Source organism: Carassius auratus, chromosome 11, assembly GCF_003368295.1.
Source record: "Carassius auratus strain Wakin chromosome 11, ASM336829v1, whole genome shotgun sequence".
NCBI classification, from domain to species: Eukaryota; Metazoa; Chordata; class Actinopteri; order Cypriniformes; family Cyprinidae; genus Carassius; species Carassius auratus.
Window position 1 is genome coordinate 10090290 of NC_039253.1, and position 16136 is coordinate 10106425.

A 16136-nucleotide genomic window follows, 5' to 3' on the forward strand; every position below is an offset into this window, starting at 1 on the left:
ACTCTAAGGTGGTATTTAGAACTTTTGTGTGTGTGATGTCACTACCTCCCCATGGTACTATCCAGCCCTTCCTACCCTCCTAAAATATCATCAGAGTCAGATCAATTGTTTAAGCTATCCCTCTGATGCATCTATTATCAAAAACATGACTTTCCTGAGGTGCTTCATTTCCTGGAGAGTGATAAAAAAAAAATGCAATTAATTCATCGGTTGCACTTATTTTACAGCTGTACTTCCAACTTATAGGTACTTACGGTACTTACCTAAAAAGGTAAAAATAACACATGGCAAGGTTGTTAGGGTAGTAGGTTATCTATTATTACAAGTATTGTACTTAATAATACATGTATGTACATGGGAACAGGACTTAAATAAGTGCTCTCATCATACCTTGCTTGTATTTGTGTGTTGTAGGATGCTGAGTTCTACTCTGTTGATCTGGAGAGGGACAATAAAGGCTTTGGTTTCAGCCTTAGAGGGGGTCGAGAGTACAACATGGACCTGTATGTGCTGAGACTTGCAGAGGACGGAGCAGCCGTGCGGAAATGGAAAGATGAGGGTATGTGCAGATGTAAATCAGGGAACAGATATTTGGATTTTATCATACTTGAATCTAAAATGGAGTGACTTGGACTTATTATTATATGTGACACTGCATCACAAAACCAGGCATAAGGGTCGATTTAATTAAAACTGAGATTTACACATCACCTGCAGGCTGTAGAAATAAGCTTTCCATTGACACATCACATCAGATCATTCCATAAAAAATGTAAAGTGGCTCCAAAATGTATTTTGTACACTGAAGTCACATTTAAAAGTAAGGTGTAGTAAATTGATCAAAAGAAAAAGTGAAGACATATATAATCTTACAAAATATGTGACCCTGGACAATAAGGGTCAATGTTTTGAAATTGAGATTTACACATCACTTGAAAGCTGAATAAAAAATGCTTTCCATTAATGCATGTTTGTTAGGATAGGATAATATTTGGCTGAGATGCAATCTGGAATCTGAGGGTGCAAAAAAAAACAAAAAAACAAAACAAATATACCCTTATTACCTACTTATGACTGGTTTTGTGGTCCAGGGACACATATCACCAAAAAGAATAGCCCAAGGATTAGTTATGATAGGTAGCTATTATTTATATGAGTGGTCTTAAGCTTGATTTAATTATTATGTCATGTTATGTTATGAATGTTTCAAGTAATGGATGAATTTTAATAGATGAACATTTATTATTTTTATATAATATTAATTAAATTGAAATATATATTCAATGTCATATTATGTTTTATATGATAAATTAATTTGAATAAATGCATCTATATTATTAGCCTAAGGATTAGTCATGATAGGAAACTATTATTTTTGTAAATGTATTTAATATTATATTGTGTTTTTAATAATTAGAGCATTACATTACATTTCTTAAAAGAAAATTAAGTGTTCTTAAACTGTAGGTTTTTAAAGTAAATAAGATTAGAGACATTAGCTGTCTGTTAGCTTCAGTGCTAACAAATGATATGCAGAGTAAGCATATGCATGCTAAGATCTGCAAGTTAGATGAGAGGATGGTAGCGCAGGGACTCTGTGAAGCGCAGCGAGTTGTCAGTTGAAGACCCGTTTTTGTGGAAGCGGTATACTCTTGACGATAAGCTCTGACAGCTAACCAGAGGCAGAGAGGAAAATAGCACAAAGGAAATTCTACCTTCCTTTTCATCTTTAGCTTTCTTTGCATGCTGGTGTTTACTGGATGTCACCGCTAAATATAGATTCCATTGCCTTATTTTTATGCTCTCCACGTCCTCTCTCTCTCTCTCTTTATCTCTCTAGGTTGGAGATGAGATCCTTGAGATCAATGGGGAGAGCACCAAGGGCATGAAGCACGCCCGCGCCATTGAACTGATCAAAAACGGTGGCCGAAAAGTCCACCTGGTCCTCAGGAGGGGGGACGGCTCCGTGCCAGAATATGGTGGGTCAATCTACGAGAACATCCCCTTCTCCCCTGTCTTCACCCCCTGAGGAGTTCCCCCACGGGGGTCGGAAACACCATCACCTCTTCCTTTCTGCGCACTGGCCCTGTCCTCTGACCTCCTCCTGGGTGATGGGCCTTCCACTCGCTGCTTTTGCCCCCCCTTGCCTCTGCGCACTGGGCTAGCCTAGGGGACTCTGGGATATGTGGCTTTTGGGTGGTGGTTGTGGCACATGCTTTTCGTAATACTTCACAGGAGAAAAACTAAAGAAAAAAAAAAAGCAAAGCGAGGAAGCAGAAATATTAACGTTTCTAAAACTGGATATACGTTTATTGTTTTTCAGAGGAAAAAAAATATGATAAACTCCATCATGCTCCCCGTTGGGGTGGCATGACCATGTCAGTGAGTTGTAACATATTTATGATATTTATTGAAGGTGAATGTAAGCTACTGAGAAGGGTCTTTAAGGACATTTCATGACTACAATGCATTCTGGGATCATTAGCCGTTACGGTAAAAACTCACAATACTGTATTCCACAGATTCACAGGTCGTTTTGCACGTTGTACATGTCAACTGCTTCTTTGCGAACTTTTGAGATGGTTCTTGAACTCCACATTCCATTATCGTTTTATTTTTGTTGTTGTTGTTTCTAACGGATTGTTATCGGACGTTACATCCTTTCATTTACAGACAGAAAGCAACTCACTTATTGAGCATAATGTCAGTGCCGCATGATGTCAGTCAATATCTAAATGTCTTTTTTTCCTTGTCAATTTCCATAATATTTATGGAAAATTCACGTACTAGTTTGCCACAGTTGTTTTTTATGCTTTTCTTTTGTTTTCGGTCTTGACCATTTAAAGATGCTCATTCATGTATTTTGTTCAGAATGTGATATAATGTGTCCTTTCCTGCACCAACATGATATCTCTGTGAGGTTGTATATTTTTATACCATTTTGTACTTGTTTTTCTCATTTTTCTCTTCCACGTCTCACCACTTTTGTTTTCTTTCTGTTTGCAATGTAAACTGCTTCATATGGTGTGTGTGTTTGTGCACATAAGCTTGTTACGGCATCCACATCTCACTGTCTTTGGGTTGGTTTGCTGCTGAGTGTGTGTGTGTGTGTGTGTGTGTGTGTGTGTGTGTGTGTGAGTGCGCGGTTGGTTCCGGCTCTCTCTGTCACTGTTGATTTTTTTCACTCAAGGGTTGGGGACGTTTTATGGACAATCTCTATCTTTGACTAACTGATAAAATAAACACTGTTTCCATTGCAAAAGAGCATAACTCTCTCACGACTGTTGTTTAAGGGATCTAAATACTTTGCTTCTCTCTCTTCTTTTTTTATTCATTTATTCTTTTCTGTTGTTCTGGGCTTTTCCTTCCACCCCTAGCGATGGTTGCTCCCCAAGTTGCTGCTTGTATGAGATCTGAAAAGACAGGAGAGCCTGCTTTCTACCAAAATCAGACCACGGTTTGTAGATCCCGTGTTCCGTCTCATCACATATCTGGCAGTTTTGTGTGCTGTGGCTTCCACTCAACTGTACTGTCCCTTGCAAGTTCATTTACACAGAATGCATTGCCAGTGCTGTGGCCATTCCTGACATTGTGACCTGAATGAGTGGGTTCATTCTTGCATTTAAAGTTTGCCGGCATCCCCACAGACGAGATGAAAACCTCATCAGTGAATGCAATAATTTTTTCTTATTAGTGGGTGTTGTTTTATTTTGTTGTCATGCGTTTTTTGTTTTTATTTACGTCGACGTTTGCCACCCACCAAAGCCATTAATTGGTTCAGGTAAATCTTCTTTGCCTCTTTGGAAATCTGTCTATATTCAGCATGCTAGGTTTAAAAAATATGTAGCTCAAAAGTGCTTCTACATGTAAAATGATAGCTTCAGAAAAGATTTGTGGGAACAAAAAGGTTTGTCTGCCTCAGGTTTGATACACCAGTTTTTCTAATCACATAGACATGTCTATCACAAACCAGTCCATTACGTTTGGAAATTTTGAACTTTTGAACAGCATTTTAAAAGCATCAAATGCATGAGTTCATCATTTGCATCAGCACTAAAACTATTCTTAATTGTTGATTGAACACATTCAGTGTAGCCAGAATAAGGTAACATGACAGTTAAGGCAGATTTTTGCTCAGTTATCATTTCTCTGTCCAAGTATTCATAGTAAATATTTGGAAAAAAATGGTCATACTGTACATCACCTCTGCCTTTCGATGCACAGTGCTAAGGCCAATTGTAGTTTGATTAACGTAGAAGTATTGGTAAATGGTAAATGGACTGCATTTATATAGCGCTTTCAACAGACCACATGGCCATCCAAAGCGCTTTACAATTTGTCTCACATTCACCCATTCACACACTCATTCACACACCGACTGCGGTGTGTTGGGCGAAAGTAACTAGAATTCATTAAAGTGGACTATTCTATTTCAGTTGGACATAAAATAACTAAAAGCTGGAACACACTACACTACACTACAAAAAAAATAAATCATTTGAAATTCTAGGTCTCATACACTTGTGGACTTGCTGAAAATGGTTCCAAAAAAAACAAAAAAACTGGCCATCATACACTGAATGACTGATCGTGTTACCATTTGGAATGGAACAAACCCAAAACAACTCAAACTCAAAACATTGAATGTTTGATTTCCTCCGAAACAAGCGTCAACTCCTCCAGACTGCTAAAATCTGGGCAAAGGTGATGTAGTGGATTCCAGCCTTGACTGTTGTTCTAGTCTAACTGAAATCAGACTTTTAAAGTGCATGTAAACATGCTTAATGGTGGTGAGGTAGTCTAGTCATGGTAACAGCTTAACCAATACAAATTATGATAATAAAGACAATACACATTCACAGTTCATCACAAACATGATACTTGTTCAGCTAGTATGTGACAACTGAGTTCACCCATAATTACTCGTATCTTACAGACGGCATCAACGACGGCAACGGCCTCGGCGCCGGTGCACAAACTGTTTCGGAAGTGAACACAGTTCCTCTCGAAAGTCGGCCCCACCCACCATCGGAGTCCAGCTATCCACCAGACCTTCACAAATCATCACGCAATGACGACAGGAGGGCGCGGGAGTCGGGCCAACAGGAGCACGGCCACCGGTCAAACAACCGCCACAACAACCACAGACACCGCTCCCCGGAAAAGAAGAGCAGGAGCAAAGGCCACAGCAAGGACAGTGGAACCTCAAAGCCTCACAAGAGGAAGGGCGACAAGAAGAGGTCCAGCAAAGATGACTCGCACCATCACCACCACAGTCACAGCCAGAACCATCATCACCACCGGAAGCACCGCTCCCCAGAGAGGCGCAGAGCTCGGAGCGCTGAGAACACTTTGGACAGTCGATACGACCGGAGACACGGCCGCTCACCGGATAGACGCCACCATCGCCACTCTTCTCCTCACAGACACAGTTCACCTCAGCGCTCACCCCACCGATCTGGTCATCGCCGTAGATCTCCCTACCATTCCCCTCAAAGATCCAGATACCAGTCTCCCTCAAGACGTCCTGCGGCATCCTCAGATAAACCCTACAACGGTGACTTCAACAGGGGGCTGGATATGACCTTAAAAGAGCCTCCTGCTCCGAAGCCTCCATCCCGATTCGAAAGCATTCCACATTTGTCAGCGTCCCTGGACCGGCTCGATCTGGAAGACACCCTACCAAGAGAACCGCCCAGCTACCTTGACGACCTTTCCCCCATGGATCGAGCCTATCGGGACTCGACACTTCTCCGCGGGGCTTCTCGAGATGGCACTTTTCCCCATGTTCGGACCCCCGACTCGGATTCAGCCTTCCAGAACTACAACTCGTTGTTGAGGGGCCGCTCCCCTGTGAGAAGTGGGGGCAGACAGGACGGATACCGCAGAGTCGAGTCTCCAGTTTCAAACTCGTACCGGACCAGGAGTCTAGGTCGAGACCTGTCTCCCATCAGAGGGTACCGCTATGAGGAGGAAGAGGAGGTCGAATCCCAGCTGGGTGATTATTATAGCACGCTCAGATCCAATTACAGTCGAGCTAACGATAGTCTACCTGAGCCAAGGAGGAAGGTCTACAAAGAGAGCCCTAAAGACCTCAGCATCTGATGACTCGGCTATGAAGGGTCCCATTCCCAGAACCCGCCGTCCACACGAGCCTTCATCCAAGGACTGCGCAGACCCTGGATACTAAATTATTGATTTGAAATCTGGTGTTTTCTCATGGTTGAACATCTTTACAACTCTCAACAGCAGAAGAATGATTTTGTTTCTTTCCATCAAAGCGTCATTTTGGTTTCTTTTATTACCCTTTTTATAAATCTGCTAGCAGTTTTACAGAGATTGACAACTATGTATAAAGAAAACGATTATGTGCCTAACAGTACCATTCTTGGTGTTTTCTTTTTTTGGTTTTCTTTTGTTTTGTTTTACAAAGGGCAGCCTTTTGGACTACTGTCCGATTCTGAAATATTCTGTTACAGAGAGCCCTCTCATGCACCGAGCAGCTCAGTCAGTCAATGTGGTGCTCAGACATATACTGTGCATGTCTTTACAATTTCAATGTCCTCTCTCTCTTTTACTTTCTCTCTCTTCCCCAGTGCCACTGTTTTTTAGACATTTGACCAGAGTATAGCACAAGCCTGCATTTGTTTGTATATTTTTGACAGTTTGCAGTATGTGTACATTCAGAGGTGATCATTTTAAAAGAATGAAGGGATAATGAAATAAAAATTATGATGATAATGTTCAAAAAATAAAAACAGTATATATACACATTTTGATGGTCTTTCTTATAATTCTCAAGCTTTGCACAAAAAGGAAATAGGCTAGTTAGCAGGTCAAGTGGAGGATAACTTGGACTGCGCAATTTCTTCTAGATGGATGCGTGTGGGAGGTAGAGATTGTTTAACTGCACTAGGTTCTTCTCTAACACTTTGCCAACATGTCTGGAAAATAAAGAGGAGAAAACAAAGACTTCTTTATTTTCTTGGCAGTTCACAAGGTGAAGGAAAAGAGATTCAATACACTACCCACGGAGGCGACTGTGTTTTAAAAATCCAGTGAGAACTTCTCTCGGGTTATCAGATGAAAAAGAGACTGAGCCTTCCTCTCTGGCTTAAAAAGAATGATGTGAATGCATAAAAAGAGAAATGCATCAGGTGTACTTTGTTTTTTGCACACTGCAGCCCTAGAGGGAATTAGTATGTCGTCACTTCAACAGCATAACTTTACACAATGAGAAGAAACATTACTGGTCCAGAAAAGCATTTTAGAGACCTCTTTATGTTAATGTATTTTTATTCAGCTTTCAGGTCATTTAGGTTTGCACAACAAAATAGTTAATGCTTGTATGATTTCGTCTACAGCATCATATTTAAAAGGTAGAACTCATGGTTTTCACTCAACACATGAAAAGATGACATTGCAGAAGAACAGAGTGCGACAGAAAGCTCTTTAATATCTGGCACAAGACAAAAGTAGTTGATTCATTCCTGGAATGACATCACGTTAGTTGTGCTACCTGGTGTGAATGGCTGCTATTTTGACCTCATTTTAGTCCCACTGCTGCATCCAAGAATAGAAGGCCTACATTTTGGAGAATGAAAAAACAGGATTGGAGTGATGTAAGCTACAGACACTGTTGCTTTCCTGCCATACAAAAGTATGCTGACGTCCCAACATCCAGATCTGAACAGAACAATGTGCCATGCACTACAGTGACTATGTCTGTCTGTCTGTCTGTCTATCTATCTAGGTTAGCATTTGTGTCCATCTCTTCTGTTCAGGCAGGTTTGAATTTGTATTCTCTTGTACATCAGGGGAGGGTAAAAGACTTCTGGGTTGCCATAGTTGCCTCAAGGTCATTTTTACAGAGTTTCATAGGCATTCGTTTCCAAAGAGCATGGCGCAAAAACCTCAAAATTCCAATAAAAATCAAGGAAACATCGATTGCATTAAATGTTTAATTTTCCTTGCTCACAGAACAGACAATGCATTTGTTTGTAGTTGCATTTGGCAGTCAAAAAAAAAACAAAAAACATTTTGCAGTTTTGCAATGAACTGTTTGATATTGTAGTATAGATTTCAGCACATAAAGCACAGTAAATCACTTAACAAGAAGTATGAAATCTACTGTGGCCTTTACATTTAATAAAAAAGGGATTCTTTGAACACCTTTGTATTTATCTCAGTCCTATTTAGCACATTCCATTGGTAACATTGTTGCAGTGATCAGAGTTACATTTACATTGACATTTAGCAGAAGCTTTTATCCAAAGTGACTTACAAATGAGGACAATGGACGCAATCAAAATCAACAAAAGAGCAATGATACACAAGTGCTATGACAAGTCTCAATTAGCCTAATGCAGTACACATAGCAAGGTTATATAATAAAAAGTATAGAGCAAGCTAGTGTTAGAGACACTTTTTAATTGTCTAATAAATAAAAAGAAAACCGAGATAGCTAATTTCAGTATACTTTTTACTTTTATACACTGGCTCTATGTAGCAGTTTTATTTGTTCTGCTCAAATTCATTAAACTAAATTTTAAAAATGATACAGTTTTATATTTAAAAATTATTTTGTAATTTGTTTGTGTAATGGTAAAGCTACATTATCAGTAGCCAAAACTCCACTGTTCATTGTCACGTGAAGTAGTAGTAAAGTGACGTTCTTGTCTAATAGAGATACCTTTAGGCTCACATCCACAGTCATCCACATCCCACATGTTGTTCATTACAGGGAAGTAACTGTCATAGACTGCAGACAGATGAATTGAATATCCTGTAAATAGCCCAGAGCGTGACCCTCAGGCAGAAGATTCAGAGCTGGAAACAGATGAGGTCTCTGTCTTGGTCTTTGAGGTAGAACTTCCTTCCTCCTCGTCATGGAAGGGATCGTTTCCACAGCACAGAATTAACATCATGGAGTGACGGAACTGCTTATTCATGAAGACGTAAATGAGTGGGTTATAGAGGGCCGAGCTCTTGGCGAAAAATGCCGGGATGGTCATAAAAATAGGGCTGAACTGACTTCCCTGGTGGGTGAAGATATACCAGGCGACGCTGGCGTAGGGGAGCCAACATATCAGAAAAGCGATGACCATGAGTATTACCATTCTAGTAACTTCTCGCTCGGCCCTCTGGGTAGTCTCCGATTCTTGCTGCTGGGCGGCTGCAATCTTGACTGTGCAAAGCAGACGGCCGTAGCAGAAAGAAATGATGGTGAGAGGGATTGAGAAGTGCACGACGAACATGTAGATGACAAAAGACTCGTTCTCAGTCTCCGGATTCAACGTGTAATAGTCCACTCCACATGAACACTGCAGGCCCTCAGGGATGTAGCGGGACCAACCGAAGAGAGGCGGTAAGGCACATGTACAGGCCATTATCCAAGAAAAAGCGACACCGAAAGTGGCGTGGAGTTGCGTGAAGCGAAATTTGGTGAAGGGCTTGCAGACAACCACCCATCTCTCCACAGCCAAGACAACCAGAGACCAGAGCGCAATCTCACCACCGAGAGTAGCGAAGAGACCCTCCAAGTTGCACCCGGCACGTCCTAGGACGAAATATCCGTGTAAGGAGGTGTAGAAGGTGGTCGTGAATCCACCAAAAACCATAAAGAGGTCTGCCACGGCTAAGTTCAGAAGGATGTAGTTCAGGGGTGTCCGGAGCTTCTTGTTTTCAATGGTCACGTACAATGTAATGCCGTTGACGGGAATGCAGGTCACGATGAGGAAGAGCATGTATGCGGCGACACAGTAGAATGCCAACGGAGAGGCCAGGTAGAATTGTGGGTACTCATAAGGGCTGCGCACCACGCCAGTCACATTGGACATGGGAACGTAAAAGTCTGGTCCCTCCGTGCCATTCATGACGAACGGTTTGTTTGATCTGGGAAATTGAGCACACTCCGCTCGGGCGCCTTTAAAGGGCAGATTATAGATTAGCATATCTGACTGATCAGCAGAATTGTGGTTGAGGCAACGCTTATCTTAATCTCATCCCTGCATTTACAGGCTCCTGGTGTGATCAGGTTATGTGGATTGAATCTGTCTTCATCAATTGGGTTAAACAGATCAGTTGGTGCATAAAGCAATTTCATCTTTAAAATATCTATTCATAATTATAACAAACACAACTAAACTAAAGAGTGTAAGAGTAGAATTTTTTTATAAATAAAAGTGAAAGACTGTATTCTATTATTATTATTATTATTATATGTTCCGTATATTGTCTTGCTTCACCAGTGTTCATCAGTTTGTTTTTTTCTTTAGTTTTTTTGACCCTAGCTTTGAACACATTTGGAACGTATGTGCCTTGATTTATGTAAAAACCTTGTTGGACCTTGATATAGTAAGAGGGAAAGCTTTTTTATCATCATCATTCATTTATTACAGATTACAGTTGTTGACTTACAATTAGGCTTTGTAAATATGCTATTTAAAGAAACTGCTGGGACAATATGCAATTGCATTGTTATAGAATTGATATATAAGTATATTCTATAGTTATATTTTATAGCATATTGGTATAGCATATGTCATTTATTAACCACATCTAGAGGAGTATGAATTTTTCAGACAGTGGACATTATTTGTATTATTATTTAATTTCAACAAATAGGCTAATAACTGTATAAATCAGGTTTTACTTGGAATTCAGCCCTGGAGACAAAGGAAGGCTATCATTTAATATTACTCACAAAAATAAATTCAAAACATACTTATATTTTTAAATGGTTAAAGATCGTTTGCGTGAAGAGACGCTGAAAACATGAACTGAAATGACGTATAAACCCGCTGTGCATTTCTTGGTCAATAACTTCCCACGCGCCCTCTTGTGGTGAATATCTGAAATGACAGTTTCTCTACAACAGCAATCCCGTCATTTTATTTCAGTTAGTTAATTATGAACATGATAGGCTACATCCCTGAAATCCAGCAACAGCAGATTATTTTATTTTTGGTTACATCAATTTGATGTATGATCAGTTTTACAGACTACAGACACGTTATGTTTAGTAGTTTGAATGGAAACAGTGGGGACCTATAGTGGTCCTCCTTTGGCACAATGCAGACACGCCCTCTACTGTTGACACACAACCCTGCAAGAGTGTGAAGAAACCCATCAAGTCACCAGTCTATAAATTCTGTCATGAACTCTGTCATTACGCGATTTATTTAGTACTATTGTCACATTTGTAAACGGGTGTGATTCAGCACTTGGATTTACTATTTCAAAGAAGAATACACCAAGACCACTTCACAGTGATGTCTCATTGTAATAATACATTTTTGTTTTGTTTGCTTCGATTTAATTCAGCCTAATTAATGTAGGACTGGATTCTCGACTTTGACGAGAGATCTGGCCTGGGGAGTTGAATTATTTTATTCTAGCAGTGTATTCAATTATCTGTGCCTGTGACACAGAAAGCCCAAACAAAGGATTTCTCACACCAGCAGGGCTTCCTGTGTGTCTCAAACAGCACTCTTATCTCTCTCTCTCTGGGTCCTTTAGTGCTGGTTCTCTGGAAAAAACAGGACTGTACATTATTCTATTATTAATACGTCAGGATCAAAAGCTTTTAGTGCTAACTGGTGGTAACAGTCTGTTTCTTTGACATTTACTGGGTTGCCTCTAACCAAAGGCAGTAGTGTGTTCAAGCAGCACACAAAATGTTACTTTTTATAAGTTCTAAACATAAAGGTAAGTCCCAGGCATCTCTTCATTTGGATACAGTGCATTTATTTATGCACCATCCATCCATTGTTCCAGGTAGTTCCAAATAAATAAATACAAAATGCTGAGTAAATCAAATTCTTTAGAAGTATTTGCTGTGTATGACACCAGTCTTGTTCCTATTTGAGGGTAGACAGGTTTCTCCCTCACCCCCGCTAAAATGTAATCCCAGAATATGATTCTGTCACACTTGATGGCCATACTAGTAAGCTCCTCTGGTGTCAGCCTGTATTTGGTTTATGCCAGACATAACATTTGGCTTCCAGGTCAGCCTGAGTGTTGTCAGACTGCACTCTTTTCTTTTAAAGGGTTTTAGGTTCCATCTCCCAAAGCGCAGTGTTGAAGAAACTACTGATGTCTGGACAGTCTCTCCAGTTTTAGCAGGAGAGCATTGAAACTCTGTTAGTCTTGCAATTGCTCTTCTTATCCAGTTGCTTAATTTGTCTGGCTTGTTTCTTTCTTATTTGCCACAGTAGTCCTCAAAAGCATTCCTTAGAAGTTTTTAAGGTTTTCCAGGTTTCTGCTTAAAACCTCTATTTCAGTTCAGTGACTAATGACAGAACGAAGAGTTTGCTTGTTGGTATTTAAATGCAAAAGTATTTAGATTTTCTTACAGAATTGTGCATCTTTCTTCACAAACATCCCATTTTATTATGCTTTAGTTTGACATCGTATGCAGCATTATTTCAGTGTTATTTATTTATATACTGTCATAGTGTATGTGTGTGTGTGTTTGAAATGCTGAAATCAAATAGTGTGCATGGTGTGATTGCAATATGGCATTTGTATAGTTAACTTGAGTCTGAGTTTGGGTCCAGAAAAGCTGAAATAAAGCACCATGGGGTAATGCACATTAGCAACACCATTGAGACTCAAGCTGTCTTCTGCAAAGGAAAATACACAAATGAGACAGACGCATACTGCTGGAGGGCCCTCAGTTGTATACAGTTGAGAAATACCAACATATTAGAAACAGATTTGCCCATTTTGAAACAGCAATCAAATCAAACCAAGACTCGAACCATCTGAAATCCATTTCTGTCAGTATTGTTTAAGGTGATGAGCAGGCCTAGTTTGAATCTGCAGACTTATCGACTGATGGAGAAAATCTGCATAATGTATGCAAACATGGTGAAATCTGTACACTTACAATGCCCATTCAAAAGTTTGGGGTTTAAGGTGATTTTTCTATTTGATTGTATTTTAAAATGTAATTGATTCCTGTGATGCAAAGCTGAGTTTTCAGCAGCCATTACTCCAGTCTTCATTGTAACAGTCCTTCAGAAATTACTCTGATATGCTGATTTTGTAAGAGACTGAGATGTTGTTAAAAAGACAATACTTTAGATTTTCTTGCAGTTTAGACTGACTATATGTACGTTTAATCCAAACTTTAACCTTGCCTTAGCTGGAATCTATTGACTAGAAGTGTTTGGTTGTCTTTGAGTTAGACGTCAAGTTGATATAAAGATGTACAAGCCTGGAGTCTGCTGTGAATCCTTACATACGACTGCTCTCACTGTACAGTTCATTTGTAACACTGGCCTGACTTTAGGGCCCGTTTGACCTCTCCCTAATGTTGATTAATCAGTCGCAGTGAAACAGTGACAGACTGTTTGGACTCTGAACAAGTGATAAGCAAGCAAAATATGAGCAGAACGGACCAAAATGTCTTGGCAGCAAAGAACAAAAATGATATCTGGAGATTGTCATTAGATAAGTGAGATGAGATGTCCACAGGAGATGTTGGTCTTAGCTGTCAACTGAATTCTCACTTCCAGAGACATTATCCTTGTCATTTACTAAAAACTTACCAATAATATATTAATTTCACTGTGCAGTCAGGCGGTGTGTGAAAGGTATTGTTCAGATTCACTACAGTTCTTTTCAGTGGCCCTGGTTCCCGAAGTATTATAATATACAAATATTTAAGCAGTTTGAGAGCATAGGGAGCCTGACTCGATTATGTAATTTGCTATCCTTCATGGCTGTTAAAAAAGATGGACAACGTGTCTAATTTCCATCCAATGTTGAAAAAAATGAGGCCAGAATGTTCCAAAAATGGCCAAGGTGGTATCAAGGTCCTGTTCATATTCCCACAGACTTCATTGCAAGCACTCAATCATAATGACACACTCCATTTAAAAAGCATCAAATAACTAACTAAAAACAAAGTTATTTGAAAAACACACATCAGTGTGACAAGAGCTTGCTAAAATGACAGAAACCAACCAAAATCTGTTTGAAAATTGTTATTTCAGCTGTTCTTCCGTCATCATTGGCAACACTGTATATCAAACTTCTTATCTTTAAGTTCCAGGTGTAATTGTAAAAAAAAAAAAAAATATCCTAGACTTTTAGTATAGTCTCATAGAGTTTGTTCTTTAACACATGTCTATCTTTGTAGATCTGCAACAGCGTACGTTTGAATGTCAGATATCAAAGGGATGTTATCAACCAGCTCGGTAAGTTTTTTTTCAAAGAGGTAGATGTCTTCGTACAAGCTTTATGGATGACATTTTTGCAAAGGAAATATCTTCCAGAAGATCCAGCATTTATGTGCACCATCCCTTGATCTAATCATCCACTTTCTTCTTCAACACTATCAAACTCGGGCATCTTCTCTCCTTTCCTCCTCCGGGACATTTGGCAAGGCTGCTTGTCTCTCCCTTTTGGATCTTTCTCTTCTCCTTGTCTGCCTGGACTTCCTTCCACAAATTCATCTCGAAGCACGCCTACGTTTCGGTTAATGAATCTGGTTTATGTTTCAGCTATTACAGTAAGGAGTACTAGTAGGGAGGAGGTCGCATCCTCTCTGGATATGACTCTCTGATATGACAATGCTAGACTGCTGTGAAAAGGCCTGCACAATGAAACTGAGGTGGGGTCACTTACGCTAAGATGGCACTGTCACATCCCATTCATGGCCTTTAGACACGTTGTTAAACCATCTAAGAGGTAGGAAGTGATGCTAGATATGTAGGTGTTCACAGGATGTCCTGAATATAATAGGTTGGGCTGACATGAGGAAGTGACTGGGCTCCATGCTTCTGACGTTCTGCACACGAGGGGAGGAAGCCGTTGTGAATGTCATGAGTGCCGAAGCGGCCCAGTTCTGTGGGAAAAACCAAGTGAGCATGCTCAGCTGCCTTGTAGAACAAAGGCCACTGGTTGTGCCTCTCGGGACAAGCAACAGATCTCATTCAGCAGGCCTGCTGTGAGAGCAAAAAATAGAACGATTACACACTTGCTAGTACACACAAACCTTAGCCAAAATACACAGAGCATTTCTGAGTAGAGCAGCTATGATTTCAGGAGTTAAACCAAAAATTTAGAATGACAGTAATATAGGGAAGGCCAGGGATTGTTTAAAATTGTGTTAAATATTTATTTCAACTCCAATAATGTTCCTATATTTATCTGGTGCAAATTAAAGTTGTTTTTGAAATCTATAAACTGGGTTAATATTCCAGTAGGCTACAAAGAGTTGCTACAAGGTGAGTTTACATTCTCTGCAGCATTTATTTTATTTATATGAATTTTTTATGCTTGTTCAAGATCACAAACGTATAAATAAGTGTAATTTTATTGTAAACGTTTTCATTTAAAAACTAAAAAGCAGGAAAGGTTTTATTCTACAACAGCAGACAAGTTGTTCAAATAATACATAAACATCCCTCCGTCTGCTCGAATGTGATGTTTAAAATAGTTATATTTCAGAACAGATTTGACTGTTTATCCTGTAAATCCATATGAAAAATTAAATTAAATGTGTACATAATGAAATGCATAATATAATACAAATATATTTAAATTTAAAGTAAAAAAATTAAATTAAAGTCATTTCTGCCACATTTTCTTCTTATTCATTTTTGCTAGAAAATATACAAAAAAAAAAAAAAAACTATAAAAAAAACTTTTGAACAGTAGTGTTATTTCTAAGCAGTTGAACTGCTGAGGTTGCAACTCACCCAATTAGATGATACACAATTTTATTTTTATACAAATAGAAAATAGCTTTTGTAGTGTTTCTTATTACAATAATTTTTCCTTTAGTTCTGCTACTATGTTCTGTTTTGTACTTTGTGTAGTGGGTTCAGTGTTATTGTTGTCACGGTCTTACGCTGCCTGAAGGAATACGGAGTCGAGGATAAACGGAATAAGGTTTTTAATATATCTAACACAGGGGATATCCAACATGGAGCACAGAGGTAGACACACGTAAGTAGCAAGTGATCACAAGTGAGCACAAGTGAGAAGACCCGACAAAACAGAACTGAAGGGACACGGCTTATGAACAACAGATAATTGGGGAAACACAGGTGGATGGAATCATTAAATTAACAGGGACATGGAACACATGAGGAAGATAATGGACACACCTGGGAACTAAT

General features: G+C 39.5%; 2 protein-coding genes across 2 annotated transcripts in view; one reads left to right on the plus strand and one right to left on the minus strand.

Moving 5' to 3' along the window:
* Nucleotides 1-6772, plus strand: part of LOC113110990 (membrane-associated guanylate kinase, WW and PDZ domain-containing protein 1-like) — a 121341-nt gene extending 114569 nt beyond the window's left edge. Inside the window, 4 exon segments of the mRNA XM_026275347.1 lie at nt 415-543; nt 545-559; nt 1841-1979; nt 4937-6772. Of these exon segments, the coding sequence (XP_026131132.1) occupies nt 415-543; nt 545-559; nt 1841-1979; nt 4937-6105 (1452 nt within the window). The 3' untranslated portion in view covers nt 6106-6772.
* A 1646-nt stretch (nt 6773-8418) lies between these two features.
* LOC113110991 (rhodopsin-like) lies at nt 8419-9917 on the minus strand. The gene has a single exon (XM_026275348.1). The coding sequence runs from the start codon at nt 9873-9875 to the stop codon at nt 8811-8813; it is 1065 nt and encodes a 354-aa protein (XP_026131133.1). The 5' UTR covers nt 9876-9917; the 3' UTR covers nt 8419-8810.
* Nucleotides 9918-16136: the final 6219 nt, after the last annotated feature.

Coding starts and splice junctions, on each gene's coding strand:
- LOC113110991 (XM_026275348.1), bottom strand. CDS start 9,875: ATGAATGGCACGGAGGGACCAGACTTTTACGTTCCCATGTCCAATGTG.